General features: G+C 48.6%; 1 protein-coding gene across 1 annotated transcript in view; it reads left to right on the top strand.

Moving 5' to 3' along the window:
- VSTM2L (V-set and transmembrane domain containing 2 like) overlaps nucleotides 1-24,924 on the top strand; it is a 105,089-nt gene extending 80,165 nt beyond the window's left edge. The window contains exons 3-4 of the mRNA XM_081196747.1: nucleotides 5,422-5,472; nucleotides 22,450-24,924. Of these exons, the coding sequence (XP_081052873.1) occupies nucleotides 5,422-5,472; nucleotides 22,450-22,785 (387 nt within the window). The 3' untranslated portion in view covers nucleotides 22,786-24,924. The remainder of the gene's footprint in view (nucleotides 1-5,421; nucleotides 5,473-22,449) is intronic.
- Nucleotides 24,925-26,409: the final 1,485 nt, after the last annotated feature.

Genomic DNA, 26,409 nt, shown 5'->3' on the forward strand with positions numbered 1-26,409 from the left:
GTCGTTTAGTCGTGTCCGACTCTTCGTGACCCCCTGGACCAGAGAACGCCAGGCACTCCTGTCTTCCACTGTCTCCTGCAGTTTGGTCAAACTCATGTTTGTAGCTTCGAGAACACTGTCCCACCATCTTGTCCTCTGTCGTCCCCTTCTCCTTGTGCCCTCCATCTTTCCCAACATCAGGGTCTTTTCCCGGGAGTCTTCTTTTCTCATAAGGTGGCCAAAGTCTTGGAGCCTCAGCTTCAGGATCTGTCCTTCCAGTGAGCCCTCAGGGCTGATTTCCTTCAGAATGGAGAGGTTTGATCTTCTTGCAGTCCATGGGACTCTCAAGAGTCTCCTCCAGCACCAGAATTCAAAAGCATCCATTCTTCGGTGATCAGCCTTCTTTATGGTCCAGCTCTCACTTCCATACATCCCTACTGGGAAAACCATAGCTTTTACTATACGGACTTTTGTTGGCAAAGTGATTTTAAAAATGTACCCAGCTCACCCCATAAAAGGCTGCCTGGTCAGGCAACAAACTCTGCAGCAATCCCCAACTGCCTCAACCGTTCCTCACAAGGCTTGGATCATCCTGGTCGCCCTCCTCTGCACACCTCCCAGCTTGTCAATATCCTCCTTAAATTGAGGCCCCCACAACTGGGCACGGAACTCTAAGTGGAGTCTGACCGAGGCAGAATAGATTGGTGTCTGTACCAAATGCAGAGAGCTCAGCTCACTGCTAAGATTAGTCGGAACAAAATAAAAAAATTCCTTCCAATAGCACCTTAGAGACCAACTAAGTTTATTATTGGTGTGAGCTTTCATGTGCATGCATACTTTTTCAGATTCAGAGTGTATCTGAAGAAGTGTGCATGCACACGAAAGCTCATAACAATAACAAACTTAGTTGGTCTCTAAGGTGCTACTGAAAGGAATTTTTTTATGTTGTTTTGACTACGGCAGACCGACACGGCTACCTACCTGCTAAGATTAGCTGCCTCCGTATGCACTGCATTGATGAAAGGTGAGATTCAGGGCACTTTTGTGTCTAGAAGCAGAGCAAATGCATGCAAAATAAGCAAGGATATAGGGATCTTAATGTGCAAATTTTATTCCATTTTTCTGGGCTATGAATCTGATTTCTCTGAGCACGGAGGGCTTGTGCAGCCCTGCTAACAGAACATGCTATACCTACTTTTGCAAACTGGCTGGAGGGAAGGAGGAGGGCAGCTGGGCTATCCTGCCTCCTTCCAGTCCCAGGGACCAGGTGCCAGGTGGGGGTCAAACCAGTGCATCAAAATACTTGCCTTGCAAATACATTTCCCCATGAAAGCAATCTCATCCCAAGACCACGTCTTCGTCTTGGTTTGCTCAATACCTTTATTGATTTTTAAAGTAAATGTTAAACAAGAGAACAAACACAGTTCCTAAAGAATATAAGGACAAGAAATGTCCACATACCATTTCATTTTAGCAAGTTCTAAATATTTGCTGCCGGGAGTCTTCCAGCTCTTCTTCCTTTTAAATGCCTTTATTTGAAAAAACAGAGATTTGAATGACCCTCAATCACGCAATGCAAATCAATCCTTTCCTCTGACGGATATGCCATCCATCAGTGGCTTCAGACGTCTTTTTGCCCAGGCTTTTCCTGACCCAGAAGACCCGTTGCAGGGGGTTGGAATAGATGACCCCTGGGGATCCCTCGCAGTTCTACAATTCCATGATTTGACCCTGTTTCATATGTTTGAATGCCGTGGATTTTTGTTTTATTTGCTTTTAAGCGCTCTTTATACTTGTGGCCTATTGATTTTAGGCTGCATATTTGTTCTAATGGATGTTTTAACACTCTAGATAGTGTATGATGCTTAGAGTTTTATTTTTTTAAAACAAACAAACAAGCCACTGAGCTGTTAAATAATTAAAATGAATGCCCCTCTCCAATTCTTGACCCAATTTGTGGCTGCGGAGGCAGCCCACCAGACCTTGCCACCCTACCCACTGGACATGACTGCCCAAGGTCTGAGATGCCGCACAAGCACACACACAGGTGGGCCGAAATATGGCATGGAGGGGACCCCAAGGGGACCTCAACGCTGAAATGATACAGGTGCAATATCTAAAATGCATTGACCTAGCGGCATAATCGATATATGTTCCCCCCAGCGCAGGTAGGGGAACAGCCACAATGGCACCCCACTGGGATCGCGCTGCCGGGGGCGGTGCGCTCCCCCCACACTCCTCTTCCTCCACCAGTGGGTTGGACTATGATTCTATGAGAGAAAGCCCAGGGCCCACGATAGCGGAGTGAAAAGTGTGCGTTGGGAAATCTCCAGCTGCGGACTCCATGGGACTCTGCTCCCTCAACACCACTCTCTCCTATCTGCAATGTGAGGGAAATATCATCATTTTTAATTTGTATACAGTGGTACCTCAGGTTACATATGCTTCAGGTTACAGACGCTTCAGGTTACAGACTCTGCTAACCCAGAAATAGTACCTCAGGTTAAGAACTTTGCTTCAGGATGAGAACAGAAATCACACGGTAGTGGCAGGGTGACGGCAGGAGGCCCCATTAGTTAAAGTGGTGCTTCAGATTAAGAACAGTTTCAGGTTAAGAACGGACCTCCAGAACAAATTAAGTTCTTAACCCGAGGTACCACTGTACCGTCTTTCTATCTTACAATACTCAAGGCGGTTTACAAATGTGATAATAAACGTAACTTTAAAATAGGCAACCTGCATCAAAAAGTAACATTCAGCAATCATTAGAATGGTATAGAATAATAATACCAACATATAAAAGTTAAACAGAAATCCACTCAACAGTTACAATAAATAATATCTAAACTATAATCAACAAGACAACGGCAAGCCACAGTACATAAAACAATACAATACACATTGAGAAGCAGAGACTAGAGGGTGGAGCAAGGCAGGTGGAAGGAGGCCTTGCCTGATGGAGTCTCTCCCCTCACAGTGGAGAAAGTGGACCGAGAAAAGTTTCCCACCCTCACTCAGAACACTAGGACTCGTGAACATTCAACTAAGCAGAACGTTGGAAGATTCACGACAGGCAAAAGCACGGTGTTAAACTGTGGAACTCCCTGCCACAGGAGGAAGTGAGAGCCACCAACCTGGGTGGCATTCAAAGAGGATTGGACAGGTTTAGGGAAGAGGAGAGGGATATCAAGGGCTGCTAGCCAGGATGGAGGCAGCAGGGCTTCTGAACCCCAGTTGCTGAGGAGAGATGTTCTAGTGCCCAAGTCCTGCTTGCTGGTTTCCCACTGAGGCATCTAGTCAGCCACTGTGACCACAGGATGCTGGATTCAATGGACCACTGGCCTCATCCAGCAGGCTCTTTGTGTTGCAAGGATCACTAAGTTGATATCTATGAAATGTGTTGGGCTGTGCAATATTAAGTTTGTTGTTGTCAGGGGTTTAGGAGCAGAGGCAAGGGCAAGGGAGGAAACAGAGAGCGAAGGGGAGGAGGCAGAAGAAAAGATGAGTGATGACGACGACCCGAGATCTCCGAGTCTTTCCAGTGAATCAGAGGATTCACAGAAAGGAGCACCAGTGGCCAGGGCAAGGGGGGAGTTTAGGGGGGCACCCCAGGAAGATAGAGCCAGAGGGGACTCAGAGGAGAGCAGTTGGAAATCGGGACCAGCGTCACCGCTAGGGAGCAGGGAGGAGGAAGGGAGCCAGGGGGCAAGCGCTGGCAGCTCACCACAGGAGGGAGGGCATGAGTCAGGAGTGGCCACACCTCCATCGGGGAGCGAAGAAACGGTTAAGCGGAAAGTGGAAGGTTGGGCGCGCGCGCCAAGTTCAAATGCAGAGGAAGGCGGCGCAGTAAGCAGCCCGGAAAGGGAGCCAGGTCCTAAAGCCCGGCGCAAGGAGGCAGGAGGGTCCGGGTCAGCGTCAGAAGAATCCCGGAAGGAAGAAACCCCGGGGGGCAGAGGGACCCAGAGGAGAACAGTCAGGCGGAAAAGGTGGAGCAGGGCTAGGATATTAAGTTGGTGCACAAGGGGCGGAGAATCAGACGGAGCTTCGCCGATCTAGCTACTAGACGTAGAGTTGCACGCAGCAGCTTGAGAATGGAAACTGTAACTCAATAAAGACTTTTACTTAATGATCGCTGGCTAGCGTGATCCTCTGTGAGCTAGGATCTTCGAGCAGCTCTGACAGTTGTGTTGTTGTTTTTGTATATAAGTTTTATTAATATTCTGTTTTACAATTTAAAATGCTCATTTTACATCCTTAAAATATCAATGACTTCCATTCTTATGTTTCCATTTTTTTTGGAATATTATAAATCCCTGCATTTTTAACAAAAACTAAACCATTCAGTGGGACACGGGTGGTCCTGTGGGTTAAACCACAGAGCCTAGGACCTGCCGATCGGAAGGCCGGCAGTTCGAATCCCCTTGACGGGGTGAGCTCCCGTTGCTCGGTCCCTGCTCCTGCCAACCTAGCAGTTCGAAAGCACGTCAGAGTGCAAGTAGATCAATAGTTACCGCTCCGGCGGGAAGGTAGACGGCATTTCCATGCACTGCTCTGGTTCGCCAGAAGCGGCTTAGTCCTGCTGGCCACATGACCCGGAAAAACAGTCTGCGGACAAACGCCGGCTCCCTCGGCCTATAGAGCAAGATGAGCGCGCAGCCCCAGAGTCGTCCGCAACTGGACCTAATGGTCAGGGGTCCCTTTAGCTTTAAACCATTCAGTATTCCATCATTGCATCCATCAAAACTTACGTATTTACACCACTGAATTTATCTTAATGCTGCCAACCTTTTCAAGTGTACACAATTATTCCCCACATATTCAATAAACATCTTCCAATCTTCTTTAAATGTGTGTTCTTCTTGTTCTCTTATTCTATATGTTAAGTCTGCAAGTTGTGCATATTCCGTCAACTTAAGTTGCTGTTCTTCTTTGGTTGTTTTCCATTTTGGGGATAACGAAACACAGCCAAAATTGTAGCTTACATAAATAGTTTTTCCTGACACCTGGGAATTTCAGTCTGAATTATCCTCAGCAGAAAGGACTCTGGGTTTTTTGGGGAAAGTGCTTTTAAACACACAATATTACTGAGGCAGTGAACTGGGGCAGTGCAAATTATTTGAGTTACTCCTGGGAAAGCACACGATCCCATGCACCTTGCTCTGTCCTGCCAGCTGCCTCTTCTGGACCACTTCTTTTCCTTGATTCTGCTTTCATGCTTTGGATTTCTTCTCTCTAAATATATCCCCCCCTAATTCATTCCCCCTCTCCCTCCCAGCCCAGTTTTGCCTTTGAAGACTGCATTAAAGGCCAAGGTGTGAATTATTTTGATGGGCTTTCTGTGGCACCCTCCCCCCCCCCTTTTTCCTTTTTGTATCAGGCTGAACTAATGGGTTCTCCTTTCCCCTTCTCTCTCCCTCCCTCTTTCCCTTCCATTCCCGACAGCTAAAAGCATCTCCACAGGAAGAACCCGGGAAGGAGGCGACAAAAATAAGCGTGAGTTTTTCCGATAATGACTTCTCGGGAAGGCTTTAAATCAAGGGCACGGCAGCGGCAGCTTTTCCCTTGTGATGTGGGGAGCGCCCGGGGTTTTTCAGCAAAAATAAAATGTGATGAAGTGCAGAGCTAAGGAGTTGGGAAGTTCTGAGAGAGTCCTTTGCCCTGGCTGCCTGTTTGCCAGGGAAGGAAGCGGCATCAAGAACATAGGAAGAAGCAGCCTTGTATTGCTCCATCCACCTCAATATTGTCTACACTGACTGCCAGCAGCTCCAGAGGGTTCCAGGCCGAAGTCTCTCCCAGCCCCACCAGGAGATGTCACCAGCGACTGAACCCAGGACATTCTGCATGCAGAGCAGCTGCTCTGTCACTGAGCAGGGGCACATTCCGCCAAAGCAGGCGCTCTCAAGGCAGCCATTGCCAACCTGACGCCCTCCAGATGTTTGGGACTAAGACTTATGAAATCTACTCGGAGTCGAGAGTGGATTTCGTGCTCTTTATTCAGCTCATAGTGGTGAGGAGGAATGGAAGTTCCCCCAGAATGTCTGCTTTATATACATTATTTACACAATGGGCCCCACGTGATTGGCTAATTCCGGGATTCTCCTGTAGGCCAATCAGGTTGTGGATTCACTTCCACCTCGAGCTGGATTGGGTGGCTCCTGTGGACCAATCAGACTGCTGCATTCTGGGTCCTATTGTTCTAGGACCAATCAGACTGCTGCATTCTGGATCCTATTATTCTAGGGCCGATCATACTGCTACATTCTGGATCCTATTGTTCTTGGGCCAATCAGACTGCTGCATTCTGAATCCTATTTTTTCTAGGACCAATCAGACTGCTGCATTCTGAATCCTATTGTTCTAGGACCAATCAGACTGCTGCATTTTGGATCCTATTCAACTCAGTACATAACAACTTCCATCAGCCCCAACACCGTGCGGCTGGAAGGAACTGCCACCCAAAGCATCTGCAGGGCACCAGGTTGGCAAAGTCTGCTTTGAGAAGCTGGGACCAGACAGACAGTCTTCTGCTGAATCTGCCTAGCCAGGCGCTGCTTCCTCTGACTGCCAGGGGCTCCCCAGGATTTCCCAGAAATACGAGTAGTAACAGGTGCATTTGGGGGAAGGGGCCCTGGGACTTGGGGGGCTGGCAAGGAGACAGCTGTGGTAGCAAGGGGGAGCCCCACCGTGAGCCTGGCCAAAACCCAAAAGGGTCTCTGCCCCATTTATATTGCCGTGCGGCTTCTGGAACTAGGAAAAATATACCGTATTTTTTGCTCTATAAGACTCCCTTTTCCCCTCCTAAAAAGTAAGGGGAAATGTGTGTGCGTCTTATGGAGCGAGTGCAGGCTGCGCAGCTATCGCTGAAGCCAGAACAGCAAGAAGGATCGCTGCTTTCACTGCACAGTAATCCCTCTTGCTGTTCTGGCTTCTGAGATTCAGAATATTTTTTTTCTTGTTTTCCTCCTCCAAAAACTAGGTGCGTCTTGTGGTCTGGTACATCTTATAGAGCAAAAAATACAGTACATTCTTATTTTTTCCAGTTCCCTTTATCCGTTTTGATCCCACAAGGCAATTTGCCTCTGAGCAACTTGCACTCCCTATGGTGACTTTCCACCCTTTCCACCCTCTGGTCATTTGCAGTCTTTGTTGGGGTTGCAGAATGGTATCCCGGAAGCAGGGCTGACAAGGTGGAGTGACCGTCTCAGACGGCAGGGTCCCCCCAGACAGCAGACCCCAATGCTGATCTAATGCTTATTACCCCTAAATTGATTTCTGAATTTTGAATTTTATTGTTATTCATGTTTTTATACTGTGTTTTATGCTGCTTTTACAATTAAGTGTTTTAAATTTGTTGTTAGCTGCCCTGAGCCTGGTTTCAGAACTGGGAAGGGCGGGGTATAAATAAATAAATAAATAAATAAATAAATAAATAAATAATTATTATTATTATTTCTCTCCCAGCCCCTTTGTCCCTTACTTAGACCTTCTCTGACCTCCTCCTTCCCCAGCAGGGAAGGGGGGGCATCATTTTGGGGTCCACCTCAGGCGCCAAAATATCTTGGGCTGAACCTGCCCAGAAATAATAGTAATAGTCCCACTCTATTCCGCTTTGGTCAGACCTCACCTGGAATACTGTGTCCAGTTCTGAGTGGGCACCACAATTTAAGAAGGATGCTGACAAGCTGGAAGGTGTGCAGAGGAGGGTGACCAAGATGATCAAGGGTCTGGAAACCAAGCCTGATGAGGAACGGTTGAGGGAGCTGGGTATGTTTAGCCTAGAAAAGAGGAAACTGAGAGGAGATCTGAGAGCCATGTTCAAATATCTCAAGGGATGTCCCATGGAAGATGGAACAAGCTTGTTCTCTCCTGATCTGGAGGGTAGGACTTAAACCCATGGCTTCATGTTACAAGAAAGATTCCAATTTAAACACCAGGAAGAACTTTATGATATGAAGAGCTGTCCAACATTGGAACTGCCTTCCATGGAAGGTAGTGAATTCTCCTTCCGTGGAGGTTTTTAAGCAAGGGTCAGGTGGTCACCTGACAGGGATGCTTTAGTGGAGATCCCGGCATTGTGGTTCTTGAGGGGGTTTTGAATATATTTTTTTAAGAATTTCAACATGACAAATTATCAAAAATACATCATCTTCATTTTTTCCTCCTCCCACATTTAGAGCCAGCTATTAAAATATGGGGTGAGCTCCCGTTGCTCGGTCCCTGCTCCTGCCCACCTAGCAGTTCGAAAGCACGTCAAAGTGCAAGTAGATCAATAGGTACCACTCCAGCAGGAAGGTAAACGGCGTTTCCGTGCGCTGCTCTGGTTCTCCAGAAGCGGCTTAGTCATGCTGGCCACATGACCCGGAAGCTGTACGCTGGCTCCCTCGGCCAAGAAAGCGAGATGAGCGCCACAACCCCAGAGTCGGCCAGGACTGGACCTAATGGTCAGGGGTCCCTTTACCTTTACATTTGTCCCACAGAGCCTAGGACTTGCCGATCAGACAGTCGGCGGTTCGAATTCCCGTGACGGGGTGAGCTCCTGTTTCTCGGTCCCTGCTCCTGCCAACCTAGCAGTTCGAAAGCACGTCAAAGTGCAAGTAGATAAATAGGTACCACTCCGGCGGGAAGGTAAATGACATTTCCGTGCACTGCTCTGGTTCTCCAGAAGCGGCTTAGTCATGCTGACCACATGACCCAGAAGCTGTACGCCGGCTCCCTCGGCCAGTAAAGTGAGATGAGCGCCGCAACCCCAGAGTCGGCCAGGACTGGACCTAATGGCCAGGGGTCCCTGTACCTTTTTAAGACAGCGGCTGGCCATGGAAGCGTCTCAAGGCAGCTGGAGAAGCCTCTGTTTGCAACCGCGTGAAGGATGGTGCCTGAGAGCTGCCGTGGAGATTTTAAATTTCCTGGCGGGTCCTATCCAAGGCCCTGCTGGATCCACAACTATTTTTTACCTCCTGTGGCCAGCTGATAAATTATAGCCAAGTCCTCTGCCAGAGGAAGGACGGCGTGAGAAATAAATTGCTTGGGCCAAGGTCTTCTGCTTTTCCTTTGACTTCCATTTACGCTGATAGATGTAGCTGTCTCTGGCGAGGTAGCCCACAGTAAAACTCTCTCTGAGAGGGGCTTCCTCTTCCTGGCTCAGCTGCCCGGCCTGTTTTCCCATCTCCTGCCCGGATGCCTGTTGTTCCAAGTGTCATAGAATCATAGAACTAGTTAGACGAGACCCCACAAGGCCATCTAGTCCAACCCCCTGCAATGCAAGAATCGCAGCTAAGGAATCCCTGAGGGATGCTTAAAAAACATGCAAGGAAGGAGAGCCCACCACCTTCTGAAATAAACTTTGAGTCTGAAGCCACTGGCTGTTATTTTTAGGACTGGGAGACCAGCACAGGTTCCAGGGTTGCTCTGCATTTTGTGTGGTTTGAAATACATGGCATAATAATAATAATAATAATAATAATAATAATAATAATAATAATAATTTATTATTTGTACCCTGCCCATCTGGCTGGGTTTCCCCAGCCACTCTGGGCGGCTTCCATAGAAACCAAAAAAAACACTAAAATATCATACATTAAAAACTTCCCTGAACAGGGCTGCCTTAAGATGTCTTCTGAATGTCAGGTAGTTGTTTATCGTTTTGACATCTGCTGGAAGGGCTTTCCACAGGGCAGGCGCCACTACCGAGAAGGCCCTCTGCCTGGTTCCCTGTAGCTTTGCTTCTCGCAATGAGGGAGCCACCAGAAGGCCCTCGGCGCTGGAACCTCAGCGTCCGGGCAGAACGATGGGGGTGGAGACGCATATAGAGTTGCCAAATATCCTGTTGCGATGAAAAAGGGGTAAGTTCCAAAAGTGAAAGCGGTGGAAAGAACACAAGGAGAGCGCCAGGTCAGATTTAGGCTTGCAGAACTACACAAAGACCATCCCATTTCAATACAAAAACCCATCTTTGAACTGTCAGAGAGTTCAAATGACTTTCTTGTCATTTGAATCCTCTGGGGGAGCAGAAAACAAGCTTGCTCCGTCTTCCCTTCCCCATATCGCCTCTCTTGTCTCCTCTTTTCCAGGCTAAACCTGCCCAACTCCTTCAACCGTTCCTCATAAGGCTTGGGTTCCAGGCCCTTGATCATCTTGGCCACCTTCCTTTGCACACCTTCCAGCTTGTCAATACCCTTCTTAAACTGAGGTGCCCAGAACTTGACAAAGGACAACAGTGAGGTCTGACCAATGCAGAATAGATAATATTTTTCTACTGAGATGCCCATTTGCTTGAGAGTTCTGGCCCAGCCACTGAGAGGCTTCTGGTTGTCTGGATGTGATGTGCCCTCTCTGGCCAGATCCAGCTGTTTTGGGACCCCAGCCACTTCATCTTCCCACGACACACTTGCCACCGAGGCCGCAGTGCAAAGCGGCTGCCTCTCATCCCTGGAAACATCTCCTTCGATTTCTGCCAGCGTCTAAAGAACAAGTTGACGCTAAGGAGGTAATAATCTAATTTGCTGAGCAGATTAGAATTCCAAAACCCCATTTAGGCTCACGTGAACGGAATGAGGAGATATGCTAATTAGTTAAATAAAACAAATCTCCGCGGCCCCTCGTGTCTCTGCCCGCCCTGCCCCCAGTGCCTTGGCCTCCCTGTCTCTTGCCATTCCCATTCCCATTTGTGTGTGGGGTGTGTGTTAGGTTTGCAGGAGTTGCGTCGTCAATTATCTTCCAGCTCATTACAGCAGAGGGTTTTTGCCCATGCTAAAAACGGAATAATATTTAAAAAGCATTTATTCTAATTGCAGCTCCTCTGACATTGTCTCATTTTAATCATTCTCGGCAGGCATCAGTTCCCTCGGCCGGGGGGGGGGGTGGGCGGGCAGGATCCGCCGATACTGCGGTGGCTGTTGGTCTTCAGAGCCAGGCAGCCTCAGTTGGAGGGTGCAATGCTTCTGAATGCCAGTTACTGGAAACCACAGGAGCAGGGAAGGTCCTGGTGCTCAGATCCTGTTCGCTAGTTTCCCCACAGGCATCCGATTGGCCACTGTGAGAAGAGGATGTTCAACTAGGTCTTTGGCCTGATCCTGCTGCTGCTGCTGCTGCTGCAGGAACCTTCTTTGTTGTTCTTTAGTCGTTTAGTCGTGTCCGCCTCTTCATGACCCCCTGGACCAGAGCATGCCAGGCCCTCCTGTCTTCCACTGCCTCCCCCAGTTGGGTCAAACTCATGCTGGTAGCTTCGAGAACACTGTCCAACCATCTCTTCCTCTGCTGTCCCCTTCTCCTTGTGCCCTCCATCTTTCCCAACATCAGGGTCTTTTCCAGGGAGTCTTCTCTTCTCATGAGGTGGCCAAAGTCTTGGAGCCTCAGCTTCAGGATCTGTCCTTCCAGTGAGCACTCAGGGCTGATTTCCTTCAGAATGGAGAGGTTTGATCTTCTCACAGCCCATGGGACTCTCAAGAGTCTCCTCCAGCACCAGAATTCAAAAGAATCAATTCTTCGGCGATCTTTATGGTCCAGCTCTCACTTCCATACATCACTACTGGGAAAACCAGAGCTTTAACTATATGGACCTTTGTTGGCAAGGTGATGTCTCTGCTTTTTAAGATGCTGTCTAGGTTTGTCATTGCTTTTCTCCCAAGAAGCAGGTGCCAGGGATCTTCTTAGTTTCTTATTATTCCTCAATGGAGCCTCCATGGACAGAGCCAATCTGCCTTAGAACAAGAACAAGAGTGGGAGAAGGCTGTTGCTCTCACCTCCTGCTTGAGGGCTTCTCTTGGGGGAGGCATCTGTTTGGCCACTGTGAGAACAGGACTCAATGGGCCATTGGCCTGATCCAGCAGCCAGCTCTTCCTATGCTTTTAGGACAGCACAGGACGTGGGGCCCTGGGGCCCTTCCAACACATACTGTGGGGGTCGAGGTGTCTTCGGCCCCCTAGAGTTGGTGTGCTTGATTCTGGGCGTCACAACACTTTCCCAAACTCCTGGGCTCTTTTAAAAGTTAGAGGAGTCTGAGCGAGCAGCTGTGGAGAGACGTGTGCCCACATGTCTAAATGCCAACCGTGTAATCATCAATGTTCCCCCTTCTTGGAGAAGACCTAAATTCAGATTCAGAAATGCCTTACTAGACCCAGGGGAGTGAGACACAGCACCTTCTTAGAGATAAGTAACCCATAAATTCTTGCCAAGGGTGAAATTAACTTTTGTGCCAATTGTGCTGGAAAAGACTCTGACGTCCCCCAAGACCCATTCCTGAGCACCATCCTGTTTAAGAGGGACTCGGGAACATAGATTTTTGTCGGTCTGAAGAGGACCGGAAGCTGTAAAAAGAGATGAAGGAGGTGCTTTGAGAGACACGGGGGGAATTTATTTAAACCAGTCTTTTAATGATGCCTCCATTTCAGAAAGACTTACGATCCGCCTGCCAGGCCCATCTCCCGCTTAAAGGGGCTCAGAAGGCAAACAGCCATTAAAGTAATTTGGGAGACGTTGCAGGACTCCTGATGCATCCATGCAAAAGCACATATTCCGGAGAAATGACAGGGAACCATGGCAAGCTGCTGCTGAAGAGAAACTTCATTCTCTGACCCAGAAGTGTGTGAACTGGTTGTGCCTGCATGATGGACCTTGGAAGATGGCGGCACATGCTTAAAAGGAGTCTCTTCATAGTGGTATTGCTTCTCAGGTTAAGAACATAAGAACATAACAAATGCCTTCAGGATCAAGTCAGGATGCAGCCCAACATTCTCTTTTCACAGCGACTGATCAGATTCCTGCGCAAAACCTGTAAGCAGGACCTGAACACAAGAGCCTTCTCCCCTCCTGTGGTTCGCAACCTTTTTTTGGCCATGCCCCACCTAAGCATCTCTAAAATCCTGATGCCCATCCCCTGTGACATACAATTCTTATTATTCAAAAATTGAACTCCTATTCATGTGTAAAGGTAAAGGGACCCTTGACAGTTACTGTAAGTCCAGTCGTGACCGACTCTGGGGTTGCGGCGCTCATCTCACTTTATGGGCCAAAGGAGCCGGTGTACAGCTTCCGGGTCATGTGGCCAGCATGACTAAGCTGCTTCTGGTGAATCAGAGCAGTGCACGGAAACACCGTTTACCTTCCTGCCGGAGCGGTACCTATTTATCTACTTGCACTTTGACGCGCTTTCGAACTGCTAGGTTGGCAGGAGCAGGGACCGAGCAACGGGAGCTCACCCCGTCGTGGGGATTTGAACCGCCAACCTGCTGATCGGCAAGTCCTAGGCTCTGTGGTTTAGCCCACAGTGCCACCCGCGTCCCTTTCACGTGTAGAAAGCCTAAAAGGCCATTAACTGTTAATAACTCGTTCTCAGATTGCCCCCCTTAAAAATCAAATTGGGAACCACAGCAGTAATGGGTCTTCAGAAGCAGTGCTAACTCTAACTAGGGAGGCAGAGCAGAACCATTGTAGCCTGTAGAATGGTAGCCCTGTCCATGAATTTGTCCAATCCTTTTCCCCCCCATATTGGTGGCAGTCCCTGCCTCCTGCAGCGGTTAGTTCCATAGTTTAACTACATGTTGCATGAATAGGGTTGCCATATTTCAAAAAGTAAAAAACAGGACACCCCAAAAGTCGTTGAGAATGCCCACAATTTTTCGACTGACTTACCTAAGATCCAGGACAAAGAGCCACCTTTTGGAAATTCCCCCCGCATATCAATTCCGGATGTGCGTGAAGAAGGGCTTTCTTCTCTCTGTTCTGAATCTCCTAATGTTTGGCTTCAGTGGATCCCCATGAGTTTGAGTGTTATGAGAGAGGGAGAAAAGGGTTTTCTCTACAAATAAGTCTTCTGTTTCAGTCACGGTTGTATCTGCTCTGTCTCCACGTCCCCAAGTTTCCTACTAATATCCTGTGACTTATCGTGCCACAAATGTTCTCTGCTTGGGGGGGGGTGCTTTCCTGCTTCTGCTGCTCTGTAGCACAAGGCTGCCCACCCCCCAGAAGGCAATAACACAGGAACGCTGGGAGCAACTATCAAAGTGGAACCGGGTGCGGACGGCCCAGTATAAATGCACCAGGAACGCAGTCTGATTGCATCAATGACGGGTTGCAGACTACAAAAGGCAACCCCTCATCGGCCTGGGAGGCCCCTTAGATGTGCTGTGCCTGAACTGCGATAAGGAAAGGCTTCCAGCCTTTGCGTCACATGTGGACGGGCGCTGCACCCCAAAGAACACAGTCTCTCTCACACACAGTGCCATCAAGATAACAAGAATATTCCTTCCTGACCCCTGTGATGGAGCATAAAACTCCGTTCTGCTTTTTCCTCCCAGCCTGAATAACTGCAAACATTATTAAGGGCCATAAAGTTACTCAGCCCTTTTATAATCCTCCGGCTCGGAGGAACCCCCTTTCCAAGCTGCGAGTTGTGCAAAGTTGCGTTTCCTTTTATGGGTTCCGAATTTGCCGGCTGTTAATTTCTCTAAGTGACTCCTTGTTCTCGTATGATGGAGTTAACACGGGGGCCTGATTCCTCTCCCCCGCCCACCCTTCGGTCCTTCAGCTGCCGGAAGACGGAAGGGAATGGAAGGAGAAAACGGGGTGTAAGGGGTGCTTTGCCCCTTAGCTCACTGGCACACAGTGGGCATAGGCTGCCCAAGAGGTTTTGCTCTGTGTCCCGAGGAGGCATTGCCTTGCAGGGCCAGGCTGCAGCAGACGCAAGCATTTGAACTGGGGTCAAACCCCATCACATGTGGGAGGTCTCAGGTTCTGGAATGTCCCCCATTTGAAACCCTGGGCAGCCACTGCCAGTCCGTGTAGGTAATCCTGAGCAAGATGGAGCAATCCTCTGACCCAGTAGAAAACATTTGTCTACACTGGTCTGCAGTCCTGCCCAAGAGCCAAACTTAGTGGTGGCCAAACTTAGCCCTCCAGCTGTTTTGGGACTCCGACTCCCATCATCCCTAGCTAACAGGACCAGTGGTATGGGATGATGGGAATTGTAGTCCCAAAACAGCTGGCTATGTGAAACACACACACACACACACACACCTGCCTCCCCATAGCACAGCTTGCCTTGGCTGCCTGCCATCCATGCTGCTTTCTTTCTCACCTGCCTGCCATTCCAGTGTGATGTAGTGGTTAAGAGCGGTAGTCTCGTAATCTGGGGAACCGGGTTCGCTTCCCCGCTCCTCCACATGCAGCTCTGGGTGACCTTGGGCCAGTCACACTTAGAATCATAGAATCATAGAATCATAGAATCATAGAGTTGGAAGAGACCACAAGGGCCATCGAGTCCAACCCCCTGCCAAGCAGGAAACACCATCAGAGCACTCCTGACATATGGTTGTCAAGCCTCTGCTTAAAGACCTCCAAAATAGGAGACTCCACCACACTCCTTGGCAGCAAATTCCACTGTCGAACAGCTCTTACTGTCAGGAAGTTCTTCCTAATGTTTAGGTGGAATCTTCTTTCTTGTAGTTTGGATCCATTGCTCCGTGTCCGCTTCTCTGGAGCAGCAGAAAACAACCTTTCTCCCTCCTCTATGTGACATCCTTTTATATATTTGAACATGGCTATCATATCACCCTTTAACCTCCTCTTCTCCAGGCTAAACATGCCCAGCTCCCTTAGCCGTTCTTTGAAGTCTCTCAGCCCCACTCACCTCACAGAGTGTTTGTTGTGGGAGAGGAAGGGAAAGGAGATTGTTAGCCGCTTTGAGACTCCTTCAGGTAGTGATAAAGCGGGATATCAAATCCAAACTCTTCTTCTTCTTCCTTATGCTGGAGCCAGTGTGGCCCCCTGCTGGTGGTCTTGTGAAGTGCAGCGTGACAACAGTCTTAGATTCTTATGTATATAGCAATCTGAGCAGGCCACCCCACCACCCTGCTTTAACTGGGACTGTGGCATGCAGGGAGGGAGGGGTTAACCCTTCTCTGCATCACCCAAACCAAAATCAACCTCACAGCAGCTGTTAGCCCCAGAATGCAAGCTGCCACTGAGAGCTGCCGTGCTGGGGCATATTTGATTTTCGTCTGGACTGCAGCAGGGAAGGAAAATGTTGACCTCATGTGCACATGTGCCAGATATTCATTATTGCAGCCATGACATTTAATGTGATGCATTTAGCCCTGTGTCTAGTTTGGCGTCTCTCTCCCTCCCCCCCTCCCCCTCCCTCTCCCTCTCCTTCTTTTGCATGTGCTGTTATCGCCCCCTTACCAAAATGCCATAAAACTGTCTGCTCACAAAGGCAGGGGCAAGTAGACAAATGGCCTTAAACTTCTAGAGGTGATTATATAGCAGAGCAGCTCCTGGGACCTCGGGGATGGGCAATATATCTGATTTATAGAGCCAGCAATGGGCCTTGTCACTCCCTTCCTCCCGAGGCTAAGCAGGGAAGCAGCTGGGACCCGGCCCTCCTCTCTCTTGCTCTCGCCCGCTCTCCCCTCTCCTCCTGGCCCTCCTGGTGCTCAGAACAGAGGAGGGCTGCAGAGCAAAGGCAGGCCAAGAAGGGCAGCAGGTTGAGCACAGCGGCCCCTGCCAGCTGAGGGGTTGTGCTTCCAGGGGCCACAGAGCCCCAACCCTCCATCATCTTGGGCGCCCTCCTCTCTGCACCTTCTGCTTGTCAGCACCCTTCTTGATCTGGGGTGCCTAGAATTGGACACAGGACTCCCGTTGGGGTCTGACCAAGGCGGAATAGAGCAGTACAGTTATTTCCTACACATCTGCGGATGCAGCCTAGAATTGCGTTAGCCTTTTTAGCAGCTGAATGACAACTGTTGTTTTTTTTTTATAATCATATTTATTAAAATTTCCAATAAAAACAGAATAGAAAAAATAGAGAAGATAAAGAAAAGAAAGAAAAAGAAAGACCAATTTTAAACCCTTATTTTCATAACCTTCTTTCTGGGACTCCCTCCTTCCCCTCCCGACTGTATTCCCCTTTCCCTAAGTTGATTCCACAAGTTCTCATTCCCAATTTATACCTAATATGTTGTACCTATTAGCCAATTTAAATTACAATCTTAACAACACTCCTCATCTTTAACAAAATAGAACAAAGATTTTCCCCCCAAGATCAGCCCCATTTCCTTCCACGAATTCCCCCTTTTTTTTCCAAAACATGTTAAATCAAAATACCAAAGTTATATAGAAAGATAAAAGATAGAAGATAGAAGAAGATTCCAAAAGTTGGTTACATAGCCTTTGGATTCTAGAATTCCCCCTCCCTTCCCCGGTTTGGATTCCCCATGTCCATCAGTCTGTATGTTGTCGGCCTGGAGGTCTCAAGTCCACAGCCAAATTTTCCTCAATCCATCTTGCCGGTATTCTTTGAATTTGCTTGTTTTGATAATGTTTAATTTCAAAAATCCAGTCTAATAGAGGCCTTTAATTTCCCTTGGTCATTGTTGTTCCTCCCATTGTTCTTTCCGTGGCGTAGTTGGTCCTTTGCTCTTTTGTTTCTTACTTTCTCAGGTTTCTGTCTTGTTCAGCTGCAAAACCATTCTTATTCTGAAATCTAGTATCTCTACAGAGGTTTGTTATTCAGGAACACTGAATGACAACTGTTGACTTGTGAGACTCGCTCACGTGGTTGTCAGGATTGCAGACATGCAGTCCGTCAGAGCAGGCAGGGCAGATGGGTCCATAAAAACAAGGTGGGTCCTAAAAATTCACACTTAAAGTGTCAAAAAGTCAGGGCAGAGAGGTGCTTCTTCAACATCCTCTGGCAGCTGTGCAATGAAGGTGCCAGGCACGCCTCTGCAGGAAGGGAGTCTCCCAGCTTAGGGGCCACCACAGAGAAGGCCATCTCCCCCTGGCCCACCACCCCCTACAAGCCTCTGAAGGTGGAAGGGCTACCAAGAGGGCAGCTCTGCCGATCGCAGCATTCAAGAGGGTCCGTACTGAGGTCCAGCGCCGAGGGCCTTCTGCGAGAAGCCAAGTTACAGGGAACCAGGCAGAGGGCCTTCTCAGTGGTGGCACCCGCCCTGTGGAACGCCCTCCCACCAGATGTCAAAGAGAAGAACAACTACCAGACTTTTAGAAGACATCTGAAGGCAGCCCTGTTTAGGGAAGCTTTTAATGTTTAACAGATCACTGTATTTTAATACATTGGAAGCTGCCCAGAGTGGCTGGGGAAACCCAGCCAGATGGGCGGGGTATAAATAATAAATTAGTAGTAGTAGTATTACTATTGTAGAGAAGGAGGTGGTCCTTTGGGTATTTGGGGCCTGAGTCACTCAGGGCTTTAAACACCAACCTGAGCACCTGGAATTGGGCCCAGAAAAAAAGGGCAACTGGCGCAGTTCTTTTAAAACGGGGTTGTGTGAGATCTCAATGGAACCCGAGCCGGTAATCAGGACGCTGAATTTTGGACCAGCTGAAGTTTCTGCGTCGTCTTCAAGGGCAGCCCCACGTAGAGCACATTGCGGCAATCCAGCTTGGAAGTCACCGCATTGTGATGCACATGCCTCCTGATGCGGCACAGATGCTTGAGGCATTGAGCCATCAAATGGTACCCTGAGAAGGGACCTGCGGGATCATCTAGTCCAACCCCTTGCGAGGAAGGTTGTGCTGAGGTGTCTGAGGCCAGGTGCAGGATTAGAGGCAAAAGCCGTTCTCCTCTCCATCCCCTGTTGACCGCTCTGATTTCAAGAAAGGCCTTTTCCAAGTAAATCTGCCCAGCGCTCAGATCCGTCCAGCCCAACTTTCCTTCTTTCCACATCCTTAGCCCATCAGAAACACGGTGGGTTTTTGTGTGACCCCGATCCCATTACCTAGATGCTATAAAATCTTGAGCTAACAAAGGTGATGGAGACAAGGGCAGTGGGGAGAGAGGGTGGGCGGCCTTTAGCATCCCGCGTGATTAAAGGGAGCAGAGCCAGCAGCCTCCGGGCGGGTAATAAAATCTGATTTATTGACCCAGCCCAATAACAGCAGCAGCAGCAGCAGCTCGGGCTAGTGAGTAAGTCTTAAATTTCATTAGGTGATAAATACTGAGAGCGAATCAATTTGGTAGGAAAGCTAATTAGCTCCCGCGATTCCGCATCGATCTCGGGGCGCCTCGCATTGGAGGGGTCTGGGTCTCATCTTCTGGCGATGGAGGCGGGCGTGGGGAGAAGGGCCCCGGGGTGGAGTCACAGGGTGGGGTGGGGGGCCCAATACCATTTGGGAAGAGACTGCTGGAGAGCAGAGAATGGCAGAGAGGGAAGTCATCTAGTCCAGTGCAGGCAGAAATCCTTGGGCTGGTGGAGTTTGCTGAGTCCTGCCCACTGCTTGCTTTAGCTGAATGTCTGTGATTAGGGTTTTTCTGGTTTATTATTTATAACCTCTGCGCCTCGGACCGCTCAAGGTGGCTTAAAATCAATTAAACCAGCATGGCTTTAAGCAAACAAGCAAATGGAAGAAACCCGAAAAACCACAAATTGCACCAAGGAGGGACTGGCTAAAATTATGAAGTGCGTCAAGATGGAACGAGGTAGAAAAACACAGGGGAAAATATTTTTCTTCAGTAAAGAAAACCACACCCTCCAGAGCCTTATAAACAGGATATCCTGTTTATATCATTTAATTTGAGGCATGCTCCCTAATGGCAAACTTAGACCTTCAGAGGGCTGGCCATAATGCCAGTCACATCAAGGTGAGGCAAATGTGTAAGAGGGTGTCAGAGGGAGGTATTGGCTATTGGTTACGTGAGGCCTTAGTGTGTGGGAAGATTTGGAGGGGATAGAATTCTTTGCAGCTCAATATAGCATGTTCGAAAAGGGACGTGGGTGGCGCTGTGATCTAAACCACAGAGCCTAGGACTTGACGATCAGAAGGTCGGCAGTTCGAATCCCCGGGATGGGGTGAGCTTCCGTTGCTCGGTCCCTGCTTCTGCCAACCTAGCATTCCGATAGCACGTCAAAGTGCAAGTAGATCAATAGGTACCGCTCCGGCGGGAAGGTAAACGGCGTTTCCGTGCACTGCTCTGGTTCACCAGAAGCTGCTTAGTCATGCTGGCCACATGACCTGGAAGCTGTACGCCAGCTCCCTCGGCCAATAAAGTGAGATGAGCGCCAGAACCCCAGAGTCGTTCACGACTGGACTTAACTGTCAGGGGTGCCTTTGTTGGAATACTGCCAGGGAGACAAAGTCCATCATGGCCCCAAGCCGTCTGCCGGACGATCCATCGATCTCCCGTAGGCACGCAGTATCAGCAATTAGTGACATGAGTTTCCTGAAATATCTTGCCACATTCCAGAGCTCATGCACATTCTATCAGCAGATAATGCACAGCAAAAGTCGCACTCAGGAGAGCATTATTTACAAGTTTTATTCAGAGTTGATCAGAACAAAGAAAGACATGACTGCCTGCGTCAGTGTCTCCGGCACAGAGAATGAAACAAAAGCAAAGACACAACAGAAACATCCTGTGAAAACAGGAAATACGCAGGCTGTGACACAAACATCCTGCTCCCTTTTAAGGTGGAACGGAAATATCCTAACAGCCTTTACCTTATATCATGTTCGAATCTTATGTAGGGTTTGGCTCCAAGGATTCTACGCATACACTGAAATTGCATCTGCCCCAACCCTTGGAGCCACCCCATGGCTACTGGGTGAGTGGAGGGGAGAAGGAGAAAGTCCCATGCTCCCACAGCCCATGCGCAGAGTGTGTCTTTCCCAGCCAGCAAGGCAGAGAGCTCCTATTTTGACCGGCCTGCTGTGAAAAGAGGTTTTAAGCTTAGTGCGCAGGCCCTGTCTGGCTAGGGATGCTCACATGAGATCTTGCGGCAACTCGGTTGCCCTGCCAGATTTTGCGTGAGCATCGCAGAGCCGGCACAATGAGCAGGACTTGCCTCCCGCCCCACGCACGCCCCAGCAATGCAGAGAGCTTAAAAGCTCTTTCCTTTGGCAAGCGCAACATGAGCTTTGAAGCTCTACACCTCGCTTGGGTTTAAGTTGAGCCATTTCAACCAGCCGACCTTCAAGCACACATGGTTAAAATGGCGCAAGTTGTGATTGCACTATCTTGCCGCGGTGTGCTGTTTTCTTTAGAGGAAAGAAGTCGTGCGTCTGCTCTGCATGCAGAAGGTGCAGAAGGTTGCCTCCCGCTGGCATCTCCGGTGAGGCTGGGAATGTCTTCGGGCTGCAATCTCTGCCAGTCAGAGTAGACCATAGTGAGCTAGAAGGAGCAGTGATCTAACTCGTTGGTGTGAGGCAGCTGCCTGTGTTCATATGCACACATGATGTTCAGTCTCCTGGTTTTATTTCAGCCCAAATCAGCTACAGAAACTACATTCTTGAGCAGAAGGGGCCCCTCCATCCATGATGGGGGCTGCTTCACCCTTTCCTTTCCTGCCATATTGCAGACCTGGTGCAACTGGCTGTATTTGCACAACATGCTTTTATGATGCAGCTCAGCTCTAAGCTTGGTGCTGATACTTCTTCCCTGTTCTTCCCATCCGCATATAAAATATGGCCGTTAAACCTTTCTTACTTTCCATTCTTCCAAATAATTTTTAAGAATAATCATTGCCATTTTGTTATTTGCTGATTGGATGTTTTTATTGGCAAAGGCTGAAAAAGAAAATTTAGTCTGCAACAATACAATTTTTATTATAGAAATCCTGCCTAGGAAAGAAAAATGTAACTTTCCCCCGTTGTGGGGCAGTACATTGTCTAGAAACACATAATTCCAAATATTTTCTGTCTTCTTGTTTTTATTCCCGCATATCTTACTGGCTCTCACCCACCAACTATATTCTATCTTTTCTTTTATTTCGACTCCTCAATTAGCAGTTACATTGATTTCACATTTTTCACTTTTTCCCTTCCAGCTAAGGGACCAGATTCGGTTATTACTAATTCCATTTCAGTAAAAGATTGCCCTGGTTTAGTTAGCGTCACAGTGACACTGGCCACACATATTTAGTTACTTTTCAATTTTTACCCCAGTTATACACTATTTACTCTTATTTTACTAGCTTAGGCATCTAAAGCTAAGAGAAATATTAAACAGACATCCTTTCCTTTTGCCTTTTGCCAGATTAACCTTTTTTGATAAACTCCCATTAGTGTAAATTCTTTCTTTTGAATCTGAATAAATGGCTTAAATCCATTGTCTGTTGCAAATCTGAAATCAAAAGCTTTAAGAGTTTCCAAAAAAGGAAATGCCATTCTTTATTGTCAAAAGCCTTTTTCTGCATATAGAAACATCAACAAGGTCTCCCCTTGACTTTTGGAGCCAATTAAAGTCTGTGTTGTATGCAATATTAGTGCAACTCATAGTAGACCCATTGGAATTAATGAAGTGAGGTTTATTAATTTCATTGGGTCTACTCTGAGAAGATGTTTATTGGATACAACCAGACATGACTTTTGCAGGTATTGTCACTGCTGTGAATAAAAATGGTTGCTGGGTAGGGATGAGTCTGGGAATAGTTTTGTGTCAGGACCTGAATATCTGCAGTGGCTTCAATCCTGTGCTCTCTCTCCCTTGCCCTGCCCAACCCCTGCAACCTCCTCCAGGTCGTGAAAGTGGTCGGCAGTAACATCTCCCACAAGCTGCGGCTCTCTCGGGTCAAACCGACGGACGAAGGCACCTATGAGTGTCGCGTCATCGACTTCAGCGACAGCAAAGCCCGCCACCACAAAGTGAAGGCCTACCTGCGGGTGGAACCAGAGGAGACCACCGAGCCCCACCGCCACAGCTCCCCCACCGGGCACCTGCAAGACACCCAGCTACTGGGCTTGCAGCTCTCCGACCACAGCAAACTGAGCGGCTCCCACCCACACCACCAGCACCACAAGCCAGGCAAGGAGCTCAAGAAACGCTCCGTGGATGATGCGTCCTGTGCCCTCTAGACTGGGTTGCGTCCCGAGTTGTGTTACTGAATGGCCTAAATGGGGTTTCTCCCTCCTCCACCCCCCCACTCTTCCACACACACACACACACCTGCCCCATCCCACTGGGTGGTGGGAACATGACATCCTCGTGGCCAGTCCGTATTTGGGCCAGGTTGCTGAGGAACCGATGTAAAACGAATGCCACAAACTAGAGTCACCCCGTCCGCATGAACCTCATTGTCAGCATCCCTTCCACTCGGTCATATAGATATGTATTTTTAACATTCCTTTCTAACTATGAATTTCTCCCCTTGAATGGACAATGGGCTGCTTCCGGGACTCCGGAGATGACACGGAGCCGCTCCAGGGTGGATTTAAACGGAGGGAGCCCAGTTGGCCGGGTTACACTGTCCTGCTGACTGCCTATGTCCACATGGGTAGGAGAGGGCATCTTCCCCAAGGAACACAGCTGTGGATGCCCCCTGGCACCTTTACGGGCGTCCAAGCAGGACTGTCTTCTCTGATTGTCTTTTTGGAAGCATTTAGGGTGTCCGAACATGGGCCTGAGGCCACCTGCCTTGCTGTGAGGAGGTTTAATTCAAAGCTGGACCTTCCCCCAGCTCTGGGGACACTTTAAGCCACGCCTGGGCCTCACCCTCCTCACCTTTGCATTGCTAGCTTCTTATGCCATTTGTGAACCCCCCGGAGATGCTCCGCCTTGCTTTGTAAAATGAGACGCCCGAGGGATGCCGTTTAGACCATCCGTTTTAATTCACTAGTATCAAACTGTGTAACTATGAAGTTGATGACTGTATATTGTAAATATAACTGACTGTTTCTCCCTCCTGCATTCCTAGGACACAGACCCAGCCCCCATGAGTTTTCCAAGTGGCACCTCTTTGTAGCTGTGTGGAGAACCAGCAGGATGCATTCTTGGGGGTGCTGGCCCCTGGAAATCCCATCTCAAAAAACATGGGAGGCCACCATTATAAAACTGGTTGTCTCTTACGACACCCAAATTTGCACAGTGATTTCATGCATTGCTGTGTTCTTTTTTAAATGCTCCACTCCAATCTATGTCCCAGATACTATACTAGAGCGATGCTGCAATCTGGTACTAGAGCACAATAATATGGTGACAATTTGCCAGCTGGAAAAGTTGATGTGGAGCTCAGGTCCAAGAGCTGTCAATCACTGGCTATTGAGCACACAAATGGTGGGTGGTGGATTAAATTCTCAGCACTGCTTCTTATGATTTTTTTTTTTTAATTTGGGAAAAGTTTGGGATCAGGTTGGGATCCTCTTTTTTATGTACTCCCTGGAGAAGGGGCACGGACACAACTGTAGTGAGGTCTTTGTATCTCAGTTGCTGGAAGTGAGAACAAGAAATCTCTTAGGAAGCAGACCTTAGCTGGATGTGGAGGCCACGCCGGAGAACCAGTAGAGTCAAATTTGTGGGCAACCTGGGAATATAGACCCACCTGGGTGGATACTTTCTGGGGGGGGATGAGACCCCACCCCTGTGGGAGTGGACGCCCACAGGTGGCTGCCACCCTAGCTTTGGCAAAAACTCATGGGTACACAGAATTGCAGGGACCCAAAAGAGCATCTAGTCCAATGCCCTGCAAAATCAATCCCTAGAGCGGGGTCTGGGGATGCCAAGGCTCCTGACTGAAACAATTCTGGTCCCCCAAAACGAGGGCATAAAATGCAGATTGCACAAGAAATGCCAATTTTCTGGGTATCAAAACCAGACGCCCAAACCGCCCGGTTCCACAAGCCCCTTTCACACACACACACCCTCCCCAGTCCTATTCTTCTTGTATATATTTCTATTTGCTATGTCTCGGGGGAGGTTGTTTGCAGAAGAAGGCAAGGACTGGTGCAGGGAAAGGTAGTCAGCCAAGGGAGGTCAATGTGTGTCTCATCAAGAATACAGTTTCCTGCTGCTGCCGCTGCCTCTGGGCAGAGGGCCAGCCTAGCTGGCTACGAGTAACGACCCCTTCCTTACAGCTCTGTGACTCCAGGCCCAGGGTAGGAGCCCCTTACGCTGCACTAAGAGGGGAGGCCAGCAGCTTTCCCACAATGCCCTGCCCTTACCTGCACCATACAAACCAGTCTGTAACCAGCTGAAGCGAATAAAGTTCTTTAAATGGGCTTGCCATCTCCGAGTCTTCATTCGTATCAAACGCGCCTGGGGCACACTCTGAAGTGGAAAAGAAGTTGAAGGCAATGACCGGGAGCCTGGGAGCCCGTCAGGCATGACTGGGGTGGGTCTGTGGGTGGGTGGTTTGGGGAAGGAGGCAAATGCCATTTTTTTGCTCTATAAGACTCACTTTTTCTCTCCTAAAAAGTAAGGGGAAATGTGTGTGCGTCTTATGGAGTGAATGCAGGCTGCGCAGCTATCCCAGAAGCCAGAACAGCAAGAGGGATCGCTGCTTTCACTGCACAGTGATCCCTCTTGCTGTTCTGGCTTCTGAGATTCAGAATATTTTTTTTCTTGTTTTCCTCCTCCAAAAACTAGGTGTGCCTTGTGGTCTGGTGCGTCTTATAGAGCGAAAAATACGGTATATTGTCGTGTGCTTGCTAATCTCCAAGTGGCGAGGGTTTCCAGCAGCTCCAGCTTTTACCCAGGGTTCAGTTTCCTTGGAATGAAGGTCAGCGGAGACTGTGGTGCATTTAGGATTTGCGGTTTTCTTTATGCGTATGTACAACCTGAGTTGGGGATGGAAGGGTTCACATTTTCTTCTCCAGGAAACACAAGCTTATTTCTGACACCAGTGTTACATGCACAGAAATTGCTGAGGCCAGGAGACTCCAGGGGTGTGGGAATGCAGCTCAGTGGAGACTGCGGCGACTTTAGGATTTATAATTTTATACACACACACACACACACACACACACACACACAACCTGAGCATGGAATGGAGGGACTTGCAGAATTAACACCCCAAAGATTCTGCTTCTCCATTACAGCTTTGGGTTAAGCGCAGAGGAAGCCTCTGTGCCTCTGTCGGTGATCAACAGAGTCGTGCCAGAGCCCTGAACCGGAAGGCGTTTTGGCATGCTGATGATGATGACGATCACCAGAGTGATCATTGTTATGTACTGAAGTTCTCGCCCTGGGCCAGCAGAGGGATACTGTAGATAGTTATGCAAATAAAGGATCGAAAGTGACATTCAGTGATTGGATAGTTTTAGAAAATTGTTACAGTTACGTTGTACAGGAGTTCTATATAAGCAGGCTGACTGAACCCTTCAGTTCAGTTCTGTTCTGGCCTGTGAATAAACAAAAGCTATTTGAAGAACCGCTGTGTCATCTGATATGTTCACCCACAACTTAACACTCATCTTTTGGTCTGGTGCTCACGCCAGAGAGCCAAACCAAAAACAGAAGACGGGATTGGCTGCTATGATCTGGGATGTCCCGCTTAAAACAGGACAGTTGGTGGGTCTGCACTGTGGATAACTTAAAAAGAGGATTGTAGCAATTCATGGAAGAAAGGGCTATCAGCGGCGACTGGCCATTATGACTATGCGCTGCCTCCACAGTTGGACGTAGCAATGCTTCTGAATTACTTTTGGCTGCAGGAGCTGCCAGGAGGCACCACCCAACCATCTTAGGGAATCCCCTCTGGATTT

Source organism: Podarcis bocagei, assembly GCF_964188305.1.
Source record: "Podarcis bocagei genome assembly, chromosome: 5".
Taxonomy (NCBI): Eukaryota; Metazoa; Chordata; class Lepidosauria; order Squamata; family Lacertidae; genus Podarcis; species Podarcis bocagei.